At 39.2% G+C, this 21,469-nt stretch overlaps 1 protein-coding gene across 1 annotated transcript; it reads right to left on the reverse strand.

Moving 5' to 3' along the window:
- Window positions 1-4,793: 4,793 nt before the first annotated feature.
- Window positions 4,794-20,953, reverse strand: LOC137007830 (integumentary mucin A.1). The gene is made up of 11 exons (XM_067369496.1): window positions 20,863-20,953; window positions 20,220-20,324; window positions 19,722-20,129; window positions 10,669-10,704; window positions 10,541-10,561; window positions 7,089-7,121; window positions 6,925-6,960; window positions 6,768-6,806; window positions 5,985-6,017; window positions 5,393-5,475; window positions 4,794-5,264 (listed from the first exon to the last, which is right to left on the reverse strand). Exons 2-11 carry the CDS (start codon window positions 20,275-20,277, stop codon window positions 5,184-5,186), a joined length of 828 nt encoding a protein of 275 aa, XP_067225597.1. The 5' UTR covers window positions 20,278-20,324; window positions 20,863-20,953; the 3' UTR covers window positions 4,794-5,183.
- Window positions 20,954-21,469: the final 516 nt, after the last annotated feature.

Below are 21,469 nucleotides of genomic sequence, written 5' to 3' on the forward strand. Positions count from 1 at the left end.
GAATCATCTCAACGATGAGAATACTTTTTGTGGGCCAAAAAAACAAAATAATGACTTTTCACCAATATCTCATGATGGCGGATTTCAAAACGCTGATTCTGAGCTTTACGATTCTTTAAGTTTTGAATTAGTGATTCGGATCGCGTATCAAATGGCTAAACTGCTGAAATCATGTGACTTCACGTGAATCTCCGAAACACTGATTCGATTCGTAAAGCTCTGAAGCAGTGTTATGAAATCGGCCATCACTAGATGTTGTTGAAAAGTTGTTATTTTGGGGTTTTTTTGGTGCACAAAAAGTGGTCTCGTCGCTTTATAATATTAAGATAGAACCACTGAACTCACATGAACTGTTTTAAATACGTTTTAAGTACCTTTATGGATCTTGAGAAGTGGCTTTTCTCTCAGTAGAGGCTTCACTGAGCCATCGGACTTAATCAAAAATATCTTAATTTGTGTTCGGAAGATGAATGACAGTCTTACCGGTGTTGAACGACATGAGGGAGAGTAATTAATGACAGAATTTTCATTTTTGGGTGAACTAACCCTTTAAGATTTTTGGATTGTTCTACTGACGAAAGAAACATTTAAATAGACATTTCAGTAGACAAAAAACTCCAAACATGAGCTGTGGAAAATTATAAGTGATCTAGGAGATTTAAACAGCTTTTCTTCTTTGGGCTAATGCTGCCTTTACTTGCTCAGAATTTTCGTAAATACGAATTTTCGAGGTAAAAATTGCACATGAACGCCCTCCCATTTTTAAACTTGAATGCAATGAGCTCACAATCATGACATCAGAAATGGGAATTATCACATTTCAGATAACACTTGAATGCAGCATTAATCACATATCCTTCACAGCCTCGCTTTCATAACTGTTATGGTGCTGCTCTCAACTGACCCTTCGTCGGGAGTTTGATTGACAAGCAATCTAACCAATCATAACATTGAATCCTCCATTTTGTCGGTGGACTTGAACTTGAAAAGTGGTGTGTACTGACTTCTTTCCACGTTTGAAACAACATTCCTTCTCATGTTCATTCATGTTTATTTGATGCTATAAATTAGTTAGGAAGAGATGAACAAAACAGTTTTTATTGTTAGAATTTCTTAAAAAATTACACAGTTTGAAAGCTGGGACTTTGTTTAATATCTTAAGTAACATGCTCTGTCTTGTCTGTCAACGTGTTTCAGTGTCCTCTTTGCTCCACAATGTATTTTTCACTCTGTGTGGCATGATGATAGCGCCATGGCTTGTTGGACAAAGTAACAGTAATTAAGGGTTTTTGCGAAGGCTTCTCAGGAAGTAACTGGTCGAGCCAGATCACTAATTTGAACTATAGAATAACACAAAGAAGTCTTAAAGGTGCCGTAGAACGCATTTTCAAAAGATGTAATATAAGTCTAAGGTATCCCCTGAATGTGTCTGTGAAGTTTCAGCTCAAAATACCCCATAGATTTTTTTTTAATTAATTTTTTTAACTGCCTATTTTGGGGCATCATTAAATATGTGCCGATTCAGGCTGCGGCCCCTTTAGATCTCGTGCTCTCCACCCTCTGAGCTCGCAACTGCCTTAAACAGCATAAACAAAGTTCACACAGCTAATATAACCCTCAAAATGGATCTTTACAAAGTGTTCATCATGCAACATGTCTAATCGCGTAAGTATGGTATTTATTTGGATGTTTACATTTGATTCTGAATGAGTTTGATAGTGCTCCATGGCTAAAGCTAACATTACACACTGTTGGAGAGATTTATAAAGAATGAAGATGTGTTTATGAATTATACAGACTGCAAGTGTTTAAAAATGAAAATAACGACAGTCTTGTCTCCGTGAATACAGTAAGAAACGATGGTAACTTTAACCACATTTAACAGTACATTAGCAACATGCTAACGAAACATTTAGAAAGGCAATTTACAAATATCACTAAAAATATCATGATATCATGGATCATGTCAGTTATTATTGCTCCATCTGCCATTTTTCGCTATTGTTCTTGCTTGCTTACCTAGTCTGATGATTCAGCTGTTCACAGATCCAGACGTTCTGCCCTTGTGTAATGCCTTGAACATGAGCTGGCATATGCAAATATTGGGGGCGTACATATTAATGATCCCGACTGTTGTGTAACAGTCGGTGTTATGTTGAGATTCGCCTGTTCTTCGGAGGTCTTTTAAACAAATGAGATTTATATAAGAAGGAGGAAACAATGGAGTTTGAGACTCACTGTATGTCATTTCCATGTACTGAACTCTTGTTATTCAACTATGCCAAGGTAAATTCAATTTTTAATTCTAGGGCACCTTTAAAAGTCCTAAAGGGACTTTGTTTGAACTGACATTGCGTTCCAAACGGGATATATCGCCTTCTGAAGGGCACTTCAGAGTGAAAACAATCATGGCCGCCATGTTGAAGGGTCATTCCAAACCGAAGTGCTTAAAACTGGCCACTTCAAAGGGGCCCTTCGGAATGAAGGATTTCGAAGGGTACAACTGATGGACACTTCGGGCTCCCATGATCCTTTGCACAGGGAAGTTGTTGGAAGTCACACCGTGCATTCCATTCGGAAGGGCTCATCCCTATGCCCTAATCCCTTCAAAGGTTTCAGCCTCCGGAGTGAGAGCTTCGAAGGGATGAAGGGTATAGGGGTCAAAAAACTCTTATATTGGAACGCACTTCTGCGTCATCGAGTAGATTGAGCAAGCTGCGCCTTTTGTTTAACGTTAGTTTATTTATTTATTTATTTATTTTAGGTTTATCGCATGTAGGCTATATTGTGTCTATACATACATTTATAGGTAAAATCGAACTCCGAGCCTCCGCCTGTACCCATTCTGTGACGTCAAAGAACTTCCCTGTGCAAAGGATCATGGGGGCCTGAAGTGTCCATCAGCTGTACCCTTCGAAATCCTTCATTCCGAAGGGTTCTTTGAAGTGGCCAGTTTTAAGCACTTCGGTTTGGAACGACCCTTCAACATGGCAGCCATGAATATTTTCACTCCAAAGTGCCCTTCGGATGATGATATAACCCGTTTGGAATGCACCGACAGAATGGGTACAGGCGGAGGCTCGGAGTTCGATTTTACCTATAAATGTATGTATAGTATTTTTCTATACTACTGTAATATTTATACCAGTTAGATTTGGTACATTATTATGGTCAAAATGATAATGTACTTCAACAAAAATACTTAACAGCTCCCTGTATCAGTCCATTCAAATGTTTCAAATACATAGACACAATATACATTATATTTAACATAAATAAATAAATAAACTAACGTTAAACAAAATGGGTTTTTTTTGGAGGGTTAACCAGTTTACAAAATGTGTGACAAAGGCGCTTCCTTGATTGTCTCATTAAGACGCAGAAGTGCATTCCAAGAAAATAGTTTTTTCTGACCCCTACACCCTTCATCCCTTCTGAATGGAACGCAGTGTGAATCGAACTTTAGTTCTGGGTTGATGACGCAAGACGCACAGCCGAAGTAGCACGTCCGACTCAAAAAGAACCGAATGAGCCGGTTTAACCTACTGTCGAAGTTTGCAGAGGATTACTGAGGACTAAAAATGAACCGAATGAACTGTTGTGGACTGTTTTTCTCTTAGAGGTTAGCATCGTTCTTTGTATGAACTAATCTTAAAAAGAAAACAGAGAACAAATTAGATCATGAGTGAATGACAATGCTGTCATACTCCAAAAGGAAAAAAAAGTATAATAAAATGCAGTTAAAGTTGTCCATACGATTAGTGTGCAATGTTTTTGTTGTGTGTAACAAATGTGGCGCATTTAAAAGTGAAAGGACTTAAAAGTCTTCATACAAAGACCAAAGACTTATAAAGTCGATATAGGTAGGCTATACAGAGATTTAAATATGTAACCTCACATGGTAGTCATTTTTAAAGCTTTATCTATCAATTCCAAATCTTATTCATATATTATAAATATATTAATTACATGTTATTGGTATATATTTATATTAATTTAAACCAAATGCTTAATAATTGTTAAACTAAAATTAGGGGTAATGATTAAATAAATAATATTTAAATCATAAAATAGATTATAATAAATAATCATTGTTGTTTTTCTTTAAAAAGACTTTTATTATGTAATTTGGATCAAGAGAGACTGATCAAGGGAGTGACTTATTTTGCTCACAGCTGGTCCAATTTCAGTTTGAGATCTCTTACCTAGAACATAACCTTCTGTGGAGTGAAAGTTATTATGCCGATGAACACATCAGTTTCCTGGTATTGTTAAACTAAAGTGTTCATGTATATATATGTTCATGTGTGAGTAGATGCCAACAACAACTGTTCAACCAAATGTTTCTGCATGTTCTCAACTCCTTGTTTAAACACAAACACACAGGTAAATGTTCTAAAAAAAAATTAATTGTTCAATTAAACAAGCTAAATAAACTTAAAAAAGGGAGGAGAAAAGCCTTCGCACATTATTTGTGGTTGACGTCAAAGCTTGTGTATCAAACTATAAGGTATTTTGGCACAAAATAATTTTTCACTTCTAGAAGCGAGTCACATAAACATAAACAATGCGTCATACCCTCATTCTCAAAAACCATAAACAAAACTGAAAAACTGTGACCCAGACAAGAGGGGTTGGCACTGTGTTGCCAATTGATGTCCAGTGTAAAACCAGCGGAAAGCTCCTGTCCTAAAGTACTATCGTAACAGTATTTTACACAGTAATGTCCATGAAAACAATACACTCAGGTATTTTGACACGGATGAGTAATGCTTCTGGTAAATGGAGTTGTAGACAAAGAACAGGTTTAATGGCATTGTTTACATGGTACAGATCAGTTTGATTAGTTTAAACCCCAGAAACTTGTTAAATATATCTGAAAACTCAAAGCATGATAGGACAAAGATAAAAGAGGTACAATGATTATTATTCAAACTAAATTGGTTGGAACATGTATGATCAGTATAATCTATTTCATTATCTAATTGTATCATATTTCATTATATATGCTCATTAATGTTTGTGTGTGGATGAGTTTATGTGTTATATATATGTATGTGAGAGTAAAAAGTAGAAGGGTGAGAAAATATAAAGGCTCCCTTCCTGTGGAGTGACATTCTTCTCTTTATCAGTTTCTGCATCTTCAAGGACACATTTTAAGCCTTTTAACTTCCTTCCATGTATTACAGCTGTGTCTTTTTGATGCTTCTTAATGTCATCTCAAAGTTTCTTGAGACATTATTACTGGCCAGCACTTGTTTTATCTGAAACAAAGATGGGAAAATATATTTTATTTCCATTGTTCTCCATTTTAGAGACTTAAATAATCAATAAAGTCACCACTGTCAGATATGAAGTCAGAGATATAAGATAAGTGAAAAGTGTGACTTACTTGCTGCAAAAAAGCATCAAATTTTTCTTTCTGTGTCAGGTCTAAAAATGAAGTAACTTTTATTTGAAGTCCTAAGACATTTCCTAAAAAGGAAACACACACATAATAAGGCATAATAGCAAACATATATATATATATATATATATATATATATATATATATATATATATATATATATATATATATATATATAAACAAACTGATAATAGTAACACATCATTTTGATAAAACTCCTACCTGTTTATGTTAGTATTTCATTTAGACAAAATGAAAAACAGAAATGTTGCCTTGGTTTTCTGTTAATGCTTATTTTATTTAATTAATATGTTTTTAATAGTGGTTTCAGTTATGTAAAATAACCCCGGTAAACAGATGCTAAAGGGTGATTTTGGCACAAAGAGGTACAGTGGCAGTAACGTGTAGTATAAGATGCCTTGAATGTGAGAAAAAGTTCTGCAAAATTATTACTTGTTAGACTGTGCTAGTGGAAATGGTGTCTAAAAGGACAAAAATACAATTTTTGAACACGTTTTTCATAGGTATAACATAGCGACGATAATAATGAGTTATCCATGACTCGCAGTCTTCTTACCTGGTAGGCCTGTGGTGGATTTAGTGGTGGTTACTGAAAGAATGAACACACACAAACACCATTAAATACCTCTTGAACTCACTTTTTCTGCATTCATATTTAATCATTTGATCCATGATTTTGATAATTTGACCTTAATTTTGAAGCGACGAGAATACTTTTTGTGTGCAAACACACACAAAAAAACTTTATTCAACAATTTTTCCTCTTCCCTGTCAGTCTGTTACGCAATTGGCGCAGTGAACAGATTGCACAGCTTCTGTGTTTACATCTGAACGCCGACTCATTATTGCCCGGCTCCTGCGACAGCATCACACGCATGTGTCGTGCTGATCACGTGTACAGCGCCAGCCCGTACTGAACCGGCGTTCGGATGTAAACACGGAAGCCTGCACTGCGTTCTCTACGTCAACTGCATATGACAATGATTCAAATTGTTAAATAAAGTTATTATGTTTGTTATGTTTTTTGCGCACAAAAAGTATCCTCAATGTTCTTAATACTTTTCTGGACCTCAAACGGTGCAATGACCTCGCTGCCAATGTGTGGTTCAGAAACCCTCGGATTTCATCAAAAATATCTTAATTTGTATTCCAAAGATGAACGAAGGTCTTACGGGTTTGGGGCGACATGCGGGTGAGTACTTACTGACAGAATTTTCATTTTTGGGTGAACTAACCCTTTAAGAACTCAATTAAAGAATGCAGATATCTTACTGAATCACACCATAATCAGTGTTTTAAAGTGGTGTGAAAAATAGGTTCTTTGAAGGTTTATAATTACCTGCTACTGTTGTTTCTTCAGCTGTTGTTGTAAAAATGCCTGTTAATGAAAACAAGCATTACATTATAAAACACTTCCGTAAAAAACATTAAAACATAAAAACAAAAAATGTTGCACAAGCGGATGATGAGTCTTTCGTAACTCGCAGCGTTATTACCTGTCGTAAGTGAGGTGGTTGCCAATGTGGTGGGTTCTGAAAGAATGAAAGCAATTACAAACACCATTAAATAACTCATGAACACTTAAAGACCGTAAATGTTTTTCAAATGTATAACATAGCGACGATAATAATGAGTTATCCATGACTCGCAGTCTTATTACCTGGTAGGCCTGTGGTGGATTCAGTGGTGGTTACTGAAAGAATGAACACACACAAACACCATTAAATACCTCATGAACTCACTTTTTCTGCATTCATATTTAAAGGGTTAATTCACCCAAAAATGAAAATTCTGTCATTAATGACTCACCCTCAAATTAAAGGTGCTCTTACTTTATTAATAGTGAGAGAAGAATTTGATTGTTGGACAAATGTATGTTAGGTCATGTATGATAGATCTAGGACTGTCACTAATGATTATTATGGTAATCGACTGATTATTTTTGATGATTAATCGAGTAGTTCGATTTTTTTTTTTTTTTTTTTGTGGCAATAAAAATAGACCTAAGTGAACAATAGCCTTTAAAATGACAAATATATATATAAAAGTTTGGAGTCAGTAAGATTTTTTAATGTTTTAAATTTAAAAGAAGAATCTTCTGCTCACCAAGCCTGCATTTATTTGATTAAAAATACAAACAAAAACAGTAATATTGTGAAATATTATTCCAATTTAAAACAGCTGTTTTCTCTGTCAATATACAGTAAAGTGTAATTTATTCCTGTGATCAAAGCTGAATTTTCAGCATTATTACTGCATTGTCACATGATCCTTCAGAAATCAATCTAATATGATGATTTGATGATTTCATTATTATTAACAATGTTGAAAACAGTTGTGCACTTTTTTATTTCATGATGCTATGATGAATACAAAGTTCAAAAGAACAGCATTTGTCTGAAATTTAAATCTTTTGTAACATGAAACACTACTGTTCAAAAGTTTGGGGTCAGTAAGAATTTTAATTTTATTTTTGGGGGATAGAAATAAAATTAATCAATACTTTTATTCATCAAGAATGAGTTAAACTGATCAAAAGTTACAGTAAAGACAATTATAATGTTAGAAAATATTCTATTTTAAATAAATGCTGTTCTTTTAAACTTTCTATTCATCGAAGAATTTTGAAAAAAAAATGTTTTCAACATTGATAATAATAATGAATGTTTCTTGAGCATCAAATCATTATATTAGATTGATTTCTGAAGGATCATGTGACAATGCTGTAATAATGCTGAAAATTCAGCTTTGATCACAGGAATAAATTACACTTTACTGTATATTCACATAGAAAACAGCTGTTTTAAATTGGAATAATATTTCACAATATTACTGTTTTTGTTTGTATTTTTAATCAAATAAATGCAGGCTTGGTGAGCAGAATACTTCTTTTAAAACATTAAAGGTGCCCTAGAACTTTTTTTTTATAAGTCTAAGGTGTCCCCTGAATGTGTCTGAAGTTTCAGCTCAAAATACCCCATAGATTTTTTTTTTATTCATTTTTTTAACTGCCTATTTTGGGGCATAAAAAATGAGCCGATTCAGGGTGTGTGGCCCTTCAAATCTCGTGCTCCACGCCTCAAGAGCTCACGCTTGCCTTGAAAAAAAGTTCACACAGCTAATATAACCCTCAAAATGGATCTTTACAAAGTGTTCGTCATGCAGCATGTCTAATCGCGTTAGTACAGTGTTTATTTGGATGTTTACATTGATTCTGAATGAGTTTGATAGTGCTCCGTGGCTAAAGCTAACATTACACACTGTTGGAGAGATTTATAAAGAATGAAGTTGTGTTTATGAATTATACAGACTGCAAGTGTTTAATAATGAAAATAACGACGTCTCTTGTCTCCGTGAATACAGTAAGAAACGATGGTAACTTTAACCACATTTAACAGTATATTAGCAACATGCTAACGAAACATTTAGAAAAACAATTTACAAATATCACTAAAAATATCATGATATCATGGATCATGTTAGTTATTATTGCTCCATCTGCCATTTTTTGCTATTGTTCTTGCTTGCTTACCTAGTCTGATGATTCAGCTGTGCACAGATCCAGACTTTCTGCCCTTGTCTAATGTCTTTCATGATGTTGGGAACATGGGCTGGCATATGCAAATATTGGGGGCGTACATATTAATGATCATGACAGTTACGTAACAGTCGGTGTTATGTTGAGATTCACCTGTTCTTCGGAGGTCTTTTAAACAAATGAGATTTATATAAGAAGGAGGAAACAATGGAGTTTGAGACTCACTGTATGTCATTTCCATGTACTGAACTCTTGTTATTCAACTATGCTGAGGTAAATTCAATTTTTGAATCTAGGGCACCTTTAAAAAATAATGGTGCTCACGTGTACAGCGTCGGCTAGTAGAGGGCATGAACATGACATCACCATCAGTTGTTTTCACTGCGGTTATGCCCAACGAGTTGCAAAACAACTGCCAACATTGGTTTTTAGTGTAAATGCCATGAAAAACACACAAAACACATCAAAAACAGGAAAGAACTTTGTGATTGACTATACAAACAGATTTGACCATAAATCTGAGGTATATTTTTGCAGACTGCTAACAGCTAAAGAAAAGAGAACATGGATCGCTGCAATTCACAGAAACAACTGGATCCAGACATCGAAACATGGATTTGCAGTTATCATCAAAATGTTGTATTTTGGGGTAAAAATTAAAATCATACCTATTGTTGGTATTGACAACTCATTAGTTAAATATTTACTATCTTATATTCTGTATAATTGGGTATTTTTAAATAAACACCGGCAAAAAACAACATGTTTTAGGGCTGGATGATATGACAATGTATATAACATTGATATAAATGATCACTAGGATTTAGACCTACCTATATGTATTTCCCCGGTGTCTAAATCAGGCACATCTAAATTCTTGGCTGCATGTCAATATCCATGGATTAGGTTTATTTGACAAGTTGCAAGGAACACTTTCGAGTCCAACCTTTAGTGTAATCGTTTGTTTTACTCGCATTTCGCAGTTTCCCCTATTAAATCCAGTCATGCAGCAGGCACTTTTGCCACTCGATCCAGCTAAGGGAGCGTGTTCCGGGCCGGTGTGAAGGTGACATCAGTGAATACCCTCTATACTGTGCCGGCGTTCGTATGCAAATACGGAAGCCTGCACTGTGTTCACTATGTCAACTGCGTATGATTTTGTTTTTGCGCTCAAAAAGTATTCTCCTCGCTTCATAACATTGCGGTTGAACCCCCATGAGTTATTTTAACAATGTTTTTACTATTTTTCTGGACCTTAAAAGGTGCAATGACCTTGCTGTCTATCGGATTTCATCAAAAATATCTTAATTTGTGTTCCTAAGATAAACAAAGGTCTTATGGGTGTGGAACGGCATGAGGGTGAGTAACATTTTTGGGTGAACTAACCCTTTAAGAACTCAATTAAAGAGTGCAGATACACTTCCTACTGAAACAGGAGGTTTTCACTCACTGATTTCCAAAATTTGCTCACTGATTCCTTCGGTTCTTTCTTGTGTTTGTTCAATTCACATCATAATCAGTGTTTTAAGGTGGTGAGAAAAGGTTTTGGTTTGAATTTATAGTTTTATAATTACCTGCTGCTGTTGTTATAATGCCTGTAAATGAAAACAAGTATTACATTAAGAAACACTTCTGTAAAATACATTAAAGAATAAAAAAAAATGTTACACAAGCATATGATGAGTCTTTCGTGACTTATTACCTGTTGTAACTGAGGTGGTTGCCAATGTGGTGGTTTCTGAAAGAATGAAAGCAATTACAAATACCAATAAATAACTTATGAACTCACTAGACAAGTTCAGCTCAGCTTTCTTTTTCTGTTTACGTATTTTCTATTGAAACAGAAAGTTGGGATGGGCATTAAAAACCAACTGCTGCTTGCTAGTCAGAGGCAGGTGTTTAAGGGGGAGGGACATTCTTATTCTAGAGAGAATGTGATTGGACACAAAACTGTATAGAGTCATGTATAAGGAGTATATACAGTATTTTCTTAGAAGAGAAAGACTGTACGTTTGAAATGTGTATGTCAGCTCAACGTTTATTTTGTCTTCACTCTTACACTAACATAAAAATAAGATTATTAACTGGTAGAACTGTGGTGGGTTCAGTGGTGGATTCTGAAAGAATGTACACAAATACAAACAACATTAAAAACCTCATTAACTCAGTTTTCTTTCCTGATGCTCACTGATTTATTAGGTTCACATCGGGTTTGTTCAACTGACACCGTTTTAAAAACAGATCTGGTTCTAATTCAAAGGTCTATAAGTACATTCTAGAGAGAATTAAATTAGACAAATAGTTGCATATTGAGTCATGTATGAGGAGTCATCAATATTTTTGGTCTTTTTTTGAAGAGAAGGAGTGGTGTCAATCGATCTCACGTGGTTCAATGTAATATAAGTTTAACAAATAATGTAATTTAGTGCAAGAGTTAAAGGGTTAATTCATCCAAAAATGAAAATGATCCCATGATTTATTCACCTTTAAGCCATACTAGGTGTACATGACTTTCTTCTTTCAGACACACAAAATATATTATAAATATTTAAAACTGTATTATTATAACGTGCTTACGACAGACGGCTGTATGCTTCAATTTGCAGTGGAAGAGATGCCTCTGACCCAACGCAGTGATGACCACGGAAGCGCAGAGGATAGGAACATAACAAAACAAAACACCAGTCACGAATTAGAAGTCTAAAAATTTTCGAAATTTTAAAGAGAAATGCATCTAAGCTTACAATACTCCTATCCTGCGTCATACTGTACATCGCGTCACATGTTACTCATTTGGCACCAGTTGACTTGCGCAGTATGCATACGGTCGTCTACCGGAAGCTAGTTATTTGAATTTATAAAGTTTTAAATATATTTTTCTTACAAAATCACATTATTTGAATTTATAAAGTTTTAAATATATTTTTCTTACAAAATCACATCGCATCACTTCGCTTCGAAAAGGACTTTATTAACCCACTGGAGCCGTAGGGATTACTTTTATTATGGATGCATTTTATTTTTGCTTCAAAAAAAATGTGGCCCCCATTCACAACTATTATAAAGCTTTGAGGAGCAAGGATATTTTTTTAAATATATCTCCGATTGAGTTTGTCTGAAAGAAGATGGTCATTTTATAGGATTGCTTGAGGGTGAGTAAATCATGGGATAATTTTTATTTTTAGGTGACCTATCCCTTTAAGGTGAAAGTTTATTATTAGCTCAGACCTGAACTAAAAGCAACTGATTTCTGTTAAAGAAAAAAGTATTGAGAAGTATTATAAAATGGATAGCTCAAATTGGTCAATAATAGCCGTGTTTAATTCACGATACTATGACTGTTTCACCGAACAGATCTGTGTATCACTGCACAACACCCTAAGCAACAAAAACAATCAATATACAGTCAAAACTGTTTCATGTATTATGTGTTTCAACTAAAATTAACTATTTACTAGTCTCAGTTTTTTATTTGAGCTCCAGCAGATGAGGCATTACATCTAGAAACATTCTCCTGCCATTTACTGTCACTGTCAAGGACGATTTTTTTGTGGAACGAGGCATTTAATGATTAATTACTGCAAAAAAAGTAGCATATCAATACATATATTTTTGTGGATGCAGTCACGACTGAAGGGGTTGCAGGCTTTGCATTGGTCCTAACAATGCCCTTCATGAATGTATTCACAATACAGCATGGCAACTCATACCTTATTGCTTACTTATTAAGTATTCTGTAAAGTACCTAAAAGCAGGTGTGTGATGATGAGTCATCTATTAATCCAAGCATTATTACCTGGTAGAGTTGTGGTGGTTTCTGTAGTGCTATAGTGTAAACCATCAAAAACGTTATGAACTCACTTGATGAGTACAGTTTTCTTTCCACATGAAGATGCTCACTGATCTCTAAGATTCATATCAGTTTGTTCAGTTCTTGACACCATAGACAACATTTTTGCATCATTACTACCTGGTAGGACTGTGGTGTTTTTTTTTTTGTTTGTTTTTTTTGATTGATTGATTGATTATTAATCCCCAGAGGGGAAATTCACTTGTCAGCACAAAAACTGAAAACTGCCCCCAAAAACCCTACCAAGCACAAGATATCAAACACAAGTCATGATCACAATTGATTAAATAATCTCACAGCAGTTGGGAGAAGTTTGGAGTCTTACACTAACATATAGATAAGCTCATGAGTATGAGGTGGCTCACGTAATGCAGTTTTCTTTAAGAGACCATCATAGTACTATTTATTTACTGTGGATTTTTAAGGTTTACACATCAAATATCTATCACACACCCTCCCTTTTTAATGTCACGGGATGTTGTGACGCAGTAATTTTCCATTGTTTTTGCTGTGGTATAATAATAACACTTGTTGGAATTATACTGGTGAGCATTGAAATAAGGATGACATTTAGATGAAGTACGAGCACTGAAACATACACAAATAAGATTATTCAATAAATAGCGGTAGCTGCATTTATTATTCAATAAATTATTATTATTCAATAAATGTGGCAGCGAGACTTTTGATGGGTGCACGGAAACGGGATCTTATCACTCCTATTTTACGTTCCCTACACTGGTGTCACGGAGACGAACCCCGTGATCCCCTCCGCGGGCCAGCAGAGGGCTCCATCTCTGGAATACTGACACTCATGCATCCACTCACTCACTTACACTGACGCGCACTACATTTCCCATCAGCCCCATACCTTGGACTCCAATCATCCGCCAGCTGCAGCTTGTTAGGACTACCATTTAAGCTGCCTGTTCACACAGACTGACGCGAAGTCTTGATCATTGCTCCGGCTGTCATTACTAAGCGTTATTTCCCAGTTTACCTTCCTGTTGTCATTCTTGTCTGTTTATCGTTTACTGATTCTCCGCTGCCTGCCTATTGACCCCCGCCTGTTTACCTGGACTGTGATACTTGCCTGATACCCTGACTTCCTGCCTGTCTCTGACCACGATATTGTCTGTTCTCCGTTGCTCTTGTTTGCTGTTTCTGACCATCGCCTGTACGACCCTGTATACTTCATTAAAGCTTGCAAATGGATCCTATGTCGAGTGGTGACCCACAACAGAAGACTTCGCCAAGAGACGATCCAGCAGCTTTTGATCATCTGTTTGCCAACATGGCTGCTCAGGCTAGTCAGATCGCGGCCAACCAGCACCAATTGAACCGTTTAACGACAGTAACGGAGGAATTGGTAAAGGCAATTCAGAGCATCCACAGCGCCGCCGCCGCGACGCCACCTCCCGCAGCGGCCGCCATTACCCACGCGGCAGAGACGCCGTCTCATGTTAATCCCCGCCTAGCGTTCCCTGAGAAGTTTGATGGTGATGCGTCCAAATGTAAAGGCTTTCTACTCCAGTGCTCCCTCTTTGTCGAACAGCAACCTGCACTTTATACTACTGAGACTGGTAAGATCGCCTTTGTCTGCTCACTTTTAACGGGAAGGGCTTTAGATTGGATTACGGCTGTGTGGCGCGCTGACGGGACTGCGTTCACCACATTCCATGGTTTTCTCGAACGTTTCCGCCAAGTCTTTGATCACCCCAGAGAGGGGAAGGGAGCAGGCGATCGCCTGTTGGAGCTATCACAAGGGAGGTCTACGGCAGCCGAATACGCTATGAACTTTCGGACTCTGGCGGCACAGACTAACTGGATAGATGATACACTCAAGGTTTTGTTTCGGAAGGGTCTATCGCATGAACTGCAGTCTGAACTCGCTTGCCGTGATGAGGGCAGGGACCTCAATAGTTTGATCGATCTGGCTATTAGTATTGACAATCTGCAGCGCGCACGCCGCATCAGCTCACGACGCCCTACCTCAGCTGTACTCCCATGCCACGACGAAGCACCTGAACCCATGCAAGTCAACACATACCATCTGTCTGCCGAGGAGAGAAATCGCCGCCTCGCCAATCGTCTGTGTCTGTACTGTGGATTGTCTGGACACCAACGAATCTCATGCCCCTCACGTCCATCATCGGCCGCCGCTAAATCGGTGAGTGCCACATTAAGCTCTGTCAGTTCCATATTCTGTGTCACTGTTCCAATCATTTTATGGATTAATGGTGTTCGTGTGGTTACCGCTGCCTTGCTGGACTCAGGGGCAGAGTTTGCCAGGTCTAATAACGTGTCGCTAATACCATGTTCCACTTCCCTCTCTGTAGCCACGATAGATGGGCGCCCCTTGGGGTCCGGTCTGATCACCCACTTAACTCAGAAACTCCCAATGTCAACCGGCCTGCTCCATAACGAACATATTCAGTTCTACGTGCTCCCTAATACTCCAGTCCTCCTCGGATTACCCTGGCTCCGGCTCCATGACCCACAGATCTCGTGGAGAGAGGGACAGATAACCAGATGGAGCACTCAATGTCAAGAAACATGTCTATCCACAATCACTCCCCTGCCAGTTCATGCTGTCCGGGTTAACCCAGAGGTTCCAGTCGTTTCTAACCTGCCTAGGGAATACCACGACCTCGCCTTGGCTTTCAGTAAGGAACGAGCCAACACACTACCACCACACCGTAGACATGACTGTGCCATTGAACTTCTCCCAGGTCATTCGCCTCCCAGGGGTCGCATCTTCCCACTGTCACAACCAGAGTCCGAGGCCATGGCCAAGTATATCGAGGAGGAACTAGAGAAGGGATTCATTCGGCCATCTACTTCACCTGCATCCGCGGGCTTCTTCTTCGTGCGGAAAAAGGATGGGGGTCTACGGCCGTGCATCGACTATAGGGGTCTCAACGAAATCACCGTGAAATTCCGGTACCCACTCCCTCTGGTGCCATCCGCACTTGAACAGCTAAGAACGGCCCAATACTTCACCAAACTGGATTTACGCTGCGCCTACAATCTAATCCGTATCCGGGAGGGAGACGAGTTGAAGACGGCGTTCTCAACCACCAATGGGCACTATGAATACCGGGTTATGCCGTTCGGCCTGGTCAATAGTCCTTCAATCTTCCAGGCCTTCGTGAACGACATATTCAGAGATATGCTGGACAGGTCAGTAATTGTGTACATTGATGATATACTGATCTACTCCAACACCCTGGAAGATCACATCCATCACGTCAGAGCGGTACTGCAACGCTTAATTGATCACCAACTTTACGCCAAAGCGGAGAAGTGTGAGTTCCACACCACGTCCACTGCCTTCCTTGGATACATCATCAGCTCCGAGGGGGTCACCATGGACGAAAGTAAGGTCAACGCTGTCCTCAACTGGCCCGAACCGAATACCTTAAAGGAATTACAACGCTTCCTAGGATTTGCCAACTTTTATCGTCGTTTCATCCGAAACTTCAGTTCAGTGGTCAGCCCACTTACCTCCATTGTCATAAAAAGGCATTCATCGTCTCATGTGGTCAGACGCAGCCCATCAAGCCTTGAAAGAGATCAAACAGCGCTTTGTCACCGCACCCATACTCCTTCACCCTGATCCGTCGCTCCCCTTCGTCCTAGAAGTGGATGCTTCGAATATTGGAGTGGGGGCCGTTCTCTCCCAGCGACAGGGGCCCATGTCCAAACTCCACCCCTGTGCCTTCTACTCCCGGAAACTCAGCTCGGCCGAACGCAACTACGATGTGGGAGATCGTGAACTCCTCGCCATGAAGACGGTCATCGAGGAGTGGAGACATTGGCTAGAGGGCGCTAACTACCCTTTCACAGTCTTTACCGATCATAAAAATCTGGAGTATCTGCGCAGCGCCAAACGGCTCAATCCCCGCCAGGCTCGATGGTCCCTATTCTTCACCCGATTCAACTTTACAGTCACCTATCGTCCGGGATCCAAGAACACGAAGGCCGATGCATTGTCTCGTCTGTTTGAGGAGGAGGAGACTTCCAACGGACTCGAAACCATCCTCCCATTCCAAGTCGTGGTAGCGCCCATTCAGTGGGACATTCTGACTCTGATACAACAGCAAAATGCTCAACAGGAGATTCCGGCCGCCTGCCCACCTGATAAGGTATACGTGTCTCCCAATCTCCGTGACCAAGTTCTGAGTCTCATTCACTGTCTGCCCTCCTCAGGTCACCCTGGTATCACGGCTACTATTCCGCTGCTTCAGAACCGTTTCTGGTGGGAGACCTTAGTCAGGGATGCCACGATCTACGTCCAGAACTGTCAAACGTGTAACATACACAAAAGCCCAAGACAATTCCCTGCCGGGTTACTACAACCTCTTCCCATACCACAGCGTCCCTGGTCACACATAGCGATCGATTACATCACGGACCTTCCGATATCACAGGGTAACACTGTCATACTCACTGTCATAGATCGATTCTCCAAGGCATGTCGTCTGATTCCGCTGCCCAAACTTCCCACAGCCATGCAGACCGCTGAACTACTGTGCCACTGGGTCTTTCGCCTCTACGGGTTACCCGAGGACATTGTCTCGGATCGTGGTCCACAGTTCACTTCCCGATTGTGGAAAGCCTTCTTTCAAGCTCTGGACATCAACGTAAGCCTGACCTCGGGCTACCATCCTCAGGCCAATGGACAGACTGAGAGGTTGAACCAAGAACTTACTCGCTTCCTAAGAACATACTGCAGCCATAACCAAGAGGATTGGTCCCGCTACCTTCTATGGGCTGAATACGCCCAAAATTCCCTGGTAAAACCAGCCACTGGCATCACACCCTTCAAGTGCATCCTGGGGTACCAACCACCAATGTTCCCCTGGTCGGGAGAACCCTCCGACGTCCCAGCTGTCACCGACTGGCTCACCAAGAGTGAGGAGACCTGGAACCAGGCCCAGGTCCACCTGCAACAAGCTGTCCGCCGCCAGAAAGTGCACGCGGATCGTCGACGCCACCCCGGACCCGAGTATCACCCTGGACAATGGGTCTGGCTATCCACCCGGGACCTCCACCTCCGTCTTCCCTGCAGAAAGTTGAGTCCAAGGTATGTGGGTCCATTCAAAATTACACGTCAAATTACACCTGTCTCATTTCGTCTTGCCCTACCTAACACTTATCGCATCTCTCCCACCTTTCATGTTTCTCTGCTCAAGCCCGCTGCTGACCCCGGCGAGGAGGGGGAGGGGAGGTCCCGTGAGCAGAGTCCCCCGGCCATCCTGGTAGAGGGCGAGGAATCGTACCAAGTACGTGAACTACTCAACTCCAGACGTCGGGGTCGCCTCATCCAATATCTGGTCGGTTGGGAGGGGTACGGCCCAGAGGAACAGTCGTGGGTCAACGCCGAGGACATACTTGATCCCAACCTCATCGATGAATTCCACCGCAACCACCCAGAAAGACCGGCCCCTCGACCACGTGGTAGACCTCGACGTCGTGTGCCACCTCGCGCCAGGAGTCGCTCGCACGGAGGGGGCTCTGTCACGGAGACGAACCCCGTGATCCCCTCCGCGGGCCAGCAGAGGGCTCCATCTCTGGAATACTGACACTCATGCATCCACTCACTCACTTACACTGACGCGCACTACATTTCCCATCAGCCCCATACCTTGGACTCTGATCATCCGCCAGCTGCAGCTTGTTAGGACTACCATTTAAGCTGCCTGTTCACACAGACTGACACGAAGTCTTGATCATTGCTCCGGCTGTCATTACTAAGCGTTATTTCCCAGTTTACCTTCCTGTTGCCATTCTTGTCTGTTTATCGTTTACTGATTCTCCGCTGCCTGCCTATTGACCCCCGCCTGTTTACCTGGACTGTGATACTTGCCTGATACCCTGACTTCCTGCCTGTCTCTGACCACGATATTGTCTGTTCTCCGTTGCTCTTGTTTGCTGTTTCTGACCATCGCCTGTACGACCCTGTATACTTCATTAAAGCTTGCAAATGGATCCTATGTCGAGTGGTGACCCACAACAACTGGTTACCAGTACAATACAGAGTGGATTTTAAAATTTTACTTCTCGTTTATAAATCCCTAGATGGAATGGCTCCACCTTACCTTTCCATCCTTTTGATGGAGCACCATCCAACAAGATCACTCCGATCATCTAATCAGAGACTCATATCTATCCCTAAATCAAGGTTGAAATGTAGGGGACCTTTTCTGTATTTGGCCCTAGACTGTGGAATTATCTGCCCATTTCAATCAGACTGGCTTCATCTCTATCTGTTTTTAAATCTAAGTTGAAAACACATTTGTTTGACAAGGCAAAAAACTCGTTAAATTTCGAGAAAAAAATCTTTAAATTTGTTCTCATAATAATTTAACAACTTTTTTCTCGTAATTTAATGACTTTATTCTCATAATTTAATAATTTTATTCTCAACATTTTATCTCGAAATTTTTCTCGAAATTTAACGTCATTTTCCTCATAATTTAACAAATTTGTTCTCGTAATTTAATGACTTTTTTCTCGTAATTTAATTACTTTATTCTCATAATTTAATGACTTTATTCTCGTAATTTAATGACTTTTTTCTCGTAATTTAATGACTTTATTCTCAACATTTTATTTCGACTTATTTCTCGAAATTTAACAACTTTAACCTCTTCTGTATAAAGCACATTGGACAATGTAGATTGTATTTAATTGTGCTATATAAATAAATAGCCATAGCTCTTTTAACTACCATCACTTCATCTCCTGCTTCTGCTCTTCCCTGGCTTTCTCAGTCAAACTCTCAGGCTAAAAGAAGACTGATTTCTTCGGACAGGGATTCAGCTTTCGGGTTTGTATCAAATATATTTAATATTTTTGATGCGGAGATCCATCCGATCTAACGAAAGGTCTATATTTACCTATAGTCTGTGTTGTTGCTGGTTCGGTTGTAGTTGTGTCAGCTGATGTTTGAGTTGTTGCTGGTTCGGTTGTAGTTGTGTCAGCTGATGTTTGAGTTGTTGCTGGTTCGGTTGTAGTTGTGTCAGCTGATGTTTGAGTTGTTGCTGATTCGGCTGTTGTTGTGTCAGCTGATGTTTGAGTTGTTGCTGGTTTGGTTGTAGTTGTGTCAGCTGATGTTTGAGTTGTTGCTGATTCGGCTGTTGTTGTGTCAGCTGATGTTTGAGTTGTTGCTGATTCGGCTGTTGTTGTGTCAGCTGATGTTTGAGTTGTTGCTGATTCGGCTGTTGTTGTGTCAGCTGATGTTTGAGTTGTTGCTGATTCGGTTGTTGTTGTGTCAGCTGATGTTTGAGTTGTTGTTTGTGCCCTGGCTGTTAAAGAAAAAGACATGATTAAATTCAGAATTGTATATTTATATTGTCTTTGCCACATTAAGACTTGATACAGAAACTAAACCTTACTCAGGGTCAGGACTGAGAAGAGCACCAGCAGAAGCTGTGAAACCAGTGACAATCCCATGATGACAATGAAGGTAGAGATGAATCCGGCAGGCAGGAGTCTTTCTTCTGTAATCGGGAGGAGATTTATTATTCTCACTAAACTGATGTTAATCTTGAATAATGGAAATAATGATAATAACTTATTAGACATGTTCAACTTTGAAATATGACTGTAGGAGCCACTTTGTTGGGAAAAAAAATTCTAAAGGTCTTATTTTATACTAGACATCTTCAACAACCAATTCCACTTTTAAAACATATTCATTTCAACAACAAATATATTACACAATAAACAGATTTATCAAATAATTCACATTTTACCTTACAGTTCAAGAAACAATATAAAGTGTAACTGAATTCTGCTATATACCTTGGCAGTAAATATTCAATAAAAATTTATTGAACAAATATTGATGTTTTATAAAATCATAAACACATTAAGCTACTTGATTTGCTATTTGTAGCAAAATATGCCCATTATTATAATAATATAATTTAATGTTGTTGTTCATTCCATCACACAGATAAAGATAATCTATGAAATATCTTACAGAATACTATTACAGATTAGAAAGGGTACAGATATTATTAAGATTTGACTTACCTTTCCTCTGAGCTGCTCTTGCACCTGCTGTGGTTGAGCAGGAAGTTTCACTGATTTTAAACTTGCCCTGGCACTGTTTATAGGGAAAACATCTACTGGAATGGAAGAAAATATGTTTTGTTGGAACACAGCCAATCATTTTTAACACACACACACAAACACAAACACGGTGAACGTGATTTCACCAAGTACGACGTGTTCCTGGATCAACAACTTTGTTGATCCTGGAACAACATTCCAATCAAGCAATCAGATTTGAGGAACAAGTTTACCATTTATGTCAAATTTAGGCTTGCAACCAGGGTTAGGTGCTTCTACATCAGTGTTATTCACATATCTTTCCCCTCTGATTTTAGGGACAAGTTATGGGTAGGATTAGGTTTAGGGGTAGGAATAGAGTTAAGACTAAATAACATGTCTTACTTGGCAAAATTACGGTGACCCGTAAACACACACAGTCTTACCTTTAGAAATAATCTCACATAAACTGCAGATAAGAGCTCTTCTTTTACTGGCTTAATTGGCTCCTGTGAGGCCTGTTTTACAGACTGATGATGCACATAATTATATACTTTGTGTTATACCGGCCTGGCATTGAATTACACAA

Source organism: Chanodichthys erythropterus, chromosome 19 (genome assembly GCF_024489055.1).
Source record: "Chanodichthys erythropterus isolate Z2021 chromosome 19, ASM2448905v1, whole genome shotgun sequence".
NCBI classification, from domain to species: Eukaryota; Metazoa; Chordata; class Actinopteri; order Cypriniformes; family Xenocyprididae; genus Chanodichthys; species Chanodichthys erythropterus.

Excerpts from the sequence above, each read along its gene's own strand:
- LOC137007830 (XM_067369496.1), bottom strand. The coding sequence starts at position 20,277 with ATGGGATTGTCACTGGTTTCACAGCTTCTGCTGGTGCTCTTCTCAGTC. Across the intron at positions 10,705-19,721 it reads AGCAACAACACAGACTATAG|AAACCACCACATTGGCAACC; the intron begins GTAAATATAGAC and ends TCATTCTTTCAG. Across the intron at positions 7,122-10,540 it reads CATTATAACAACAGCAGCAG|TAACCACCACTGAATCCACC; the intron begins GTAATTATAAAA and ends TCATTCTTTCAG.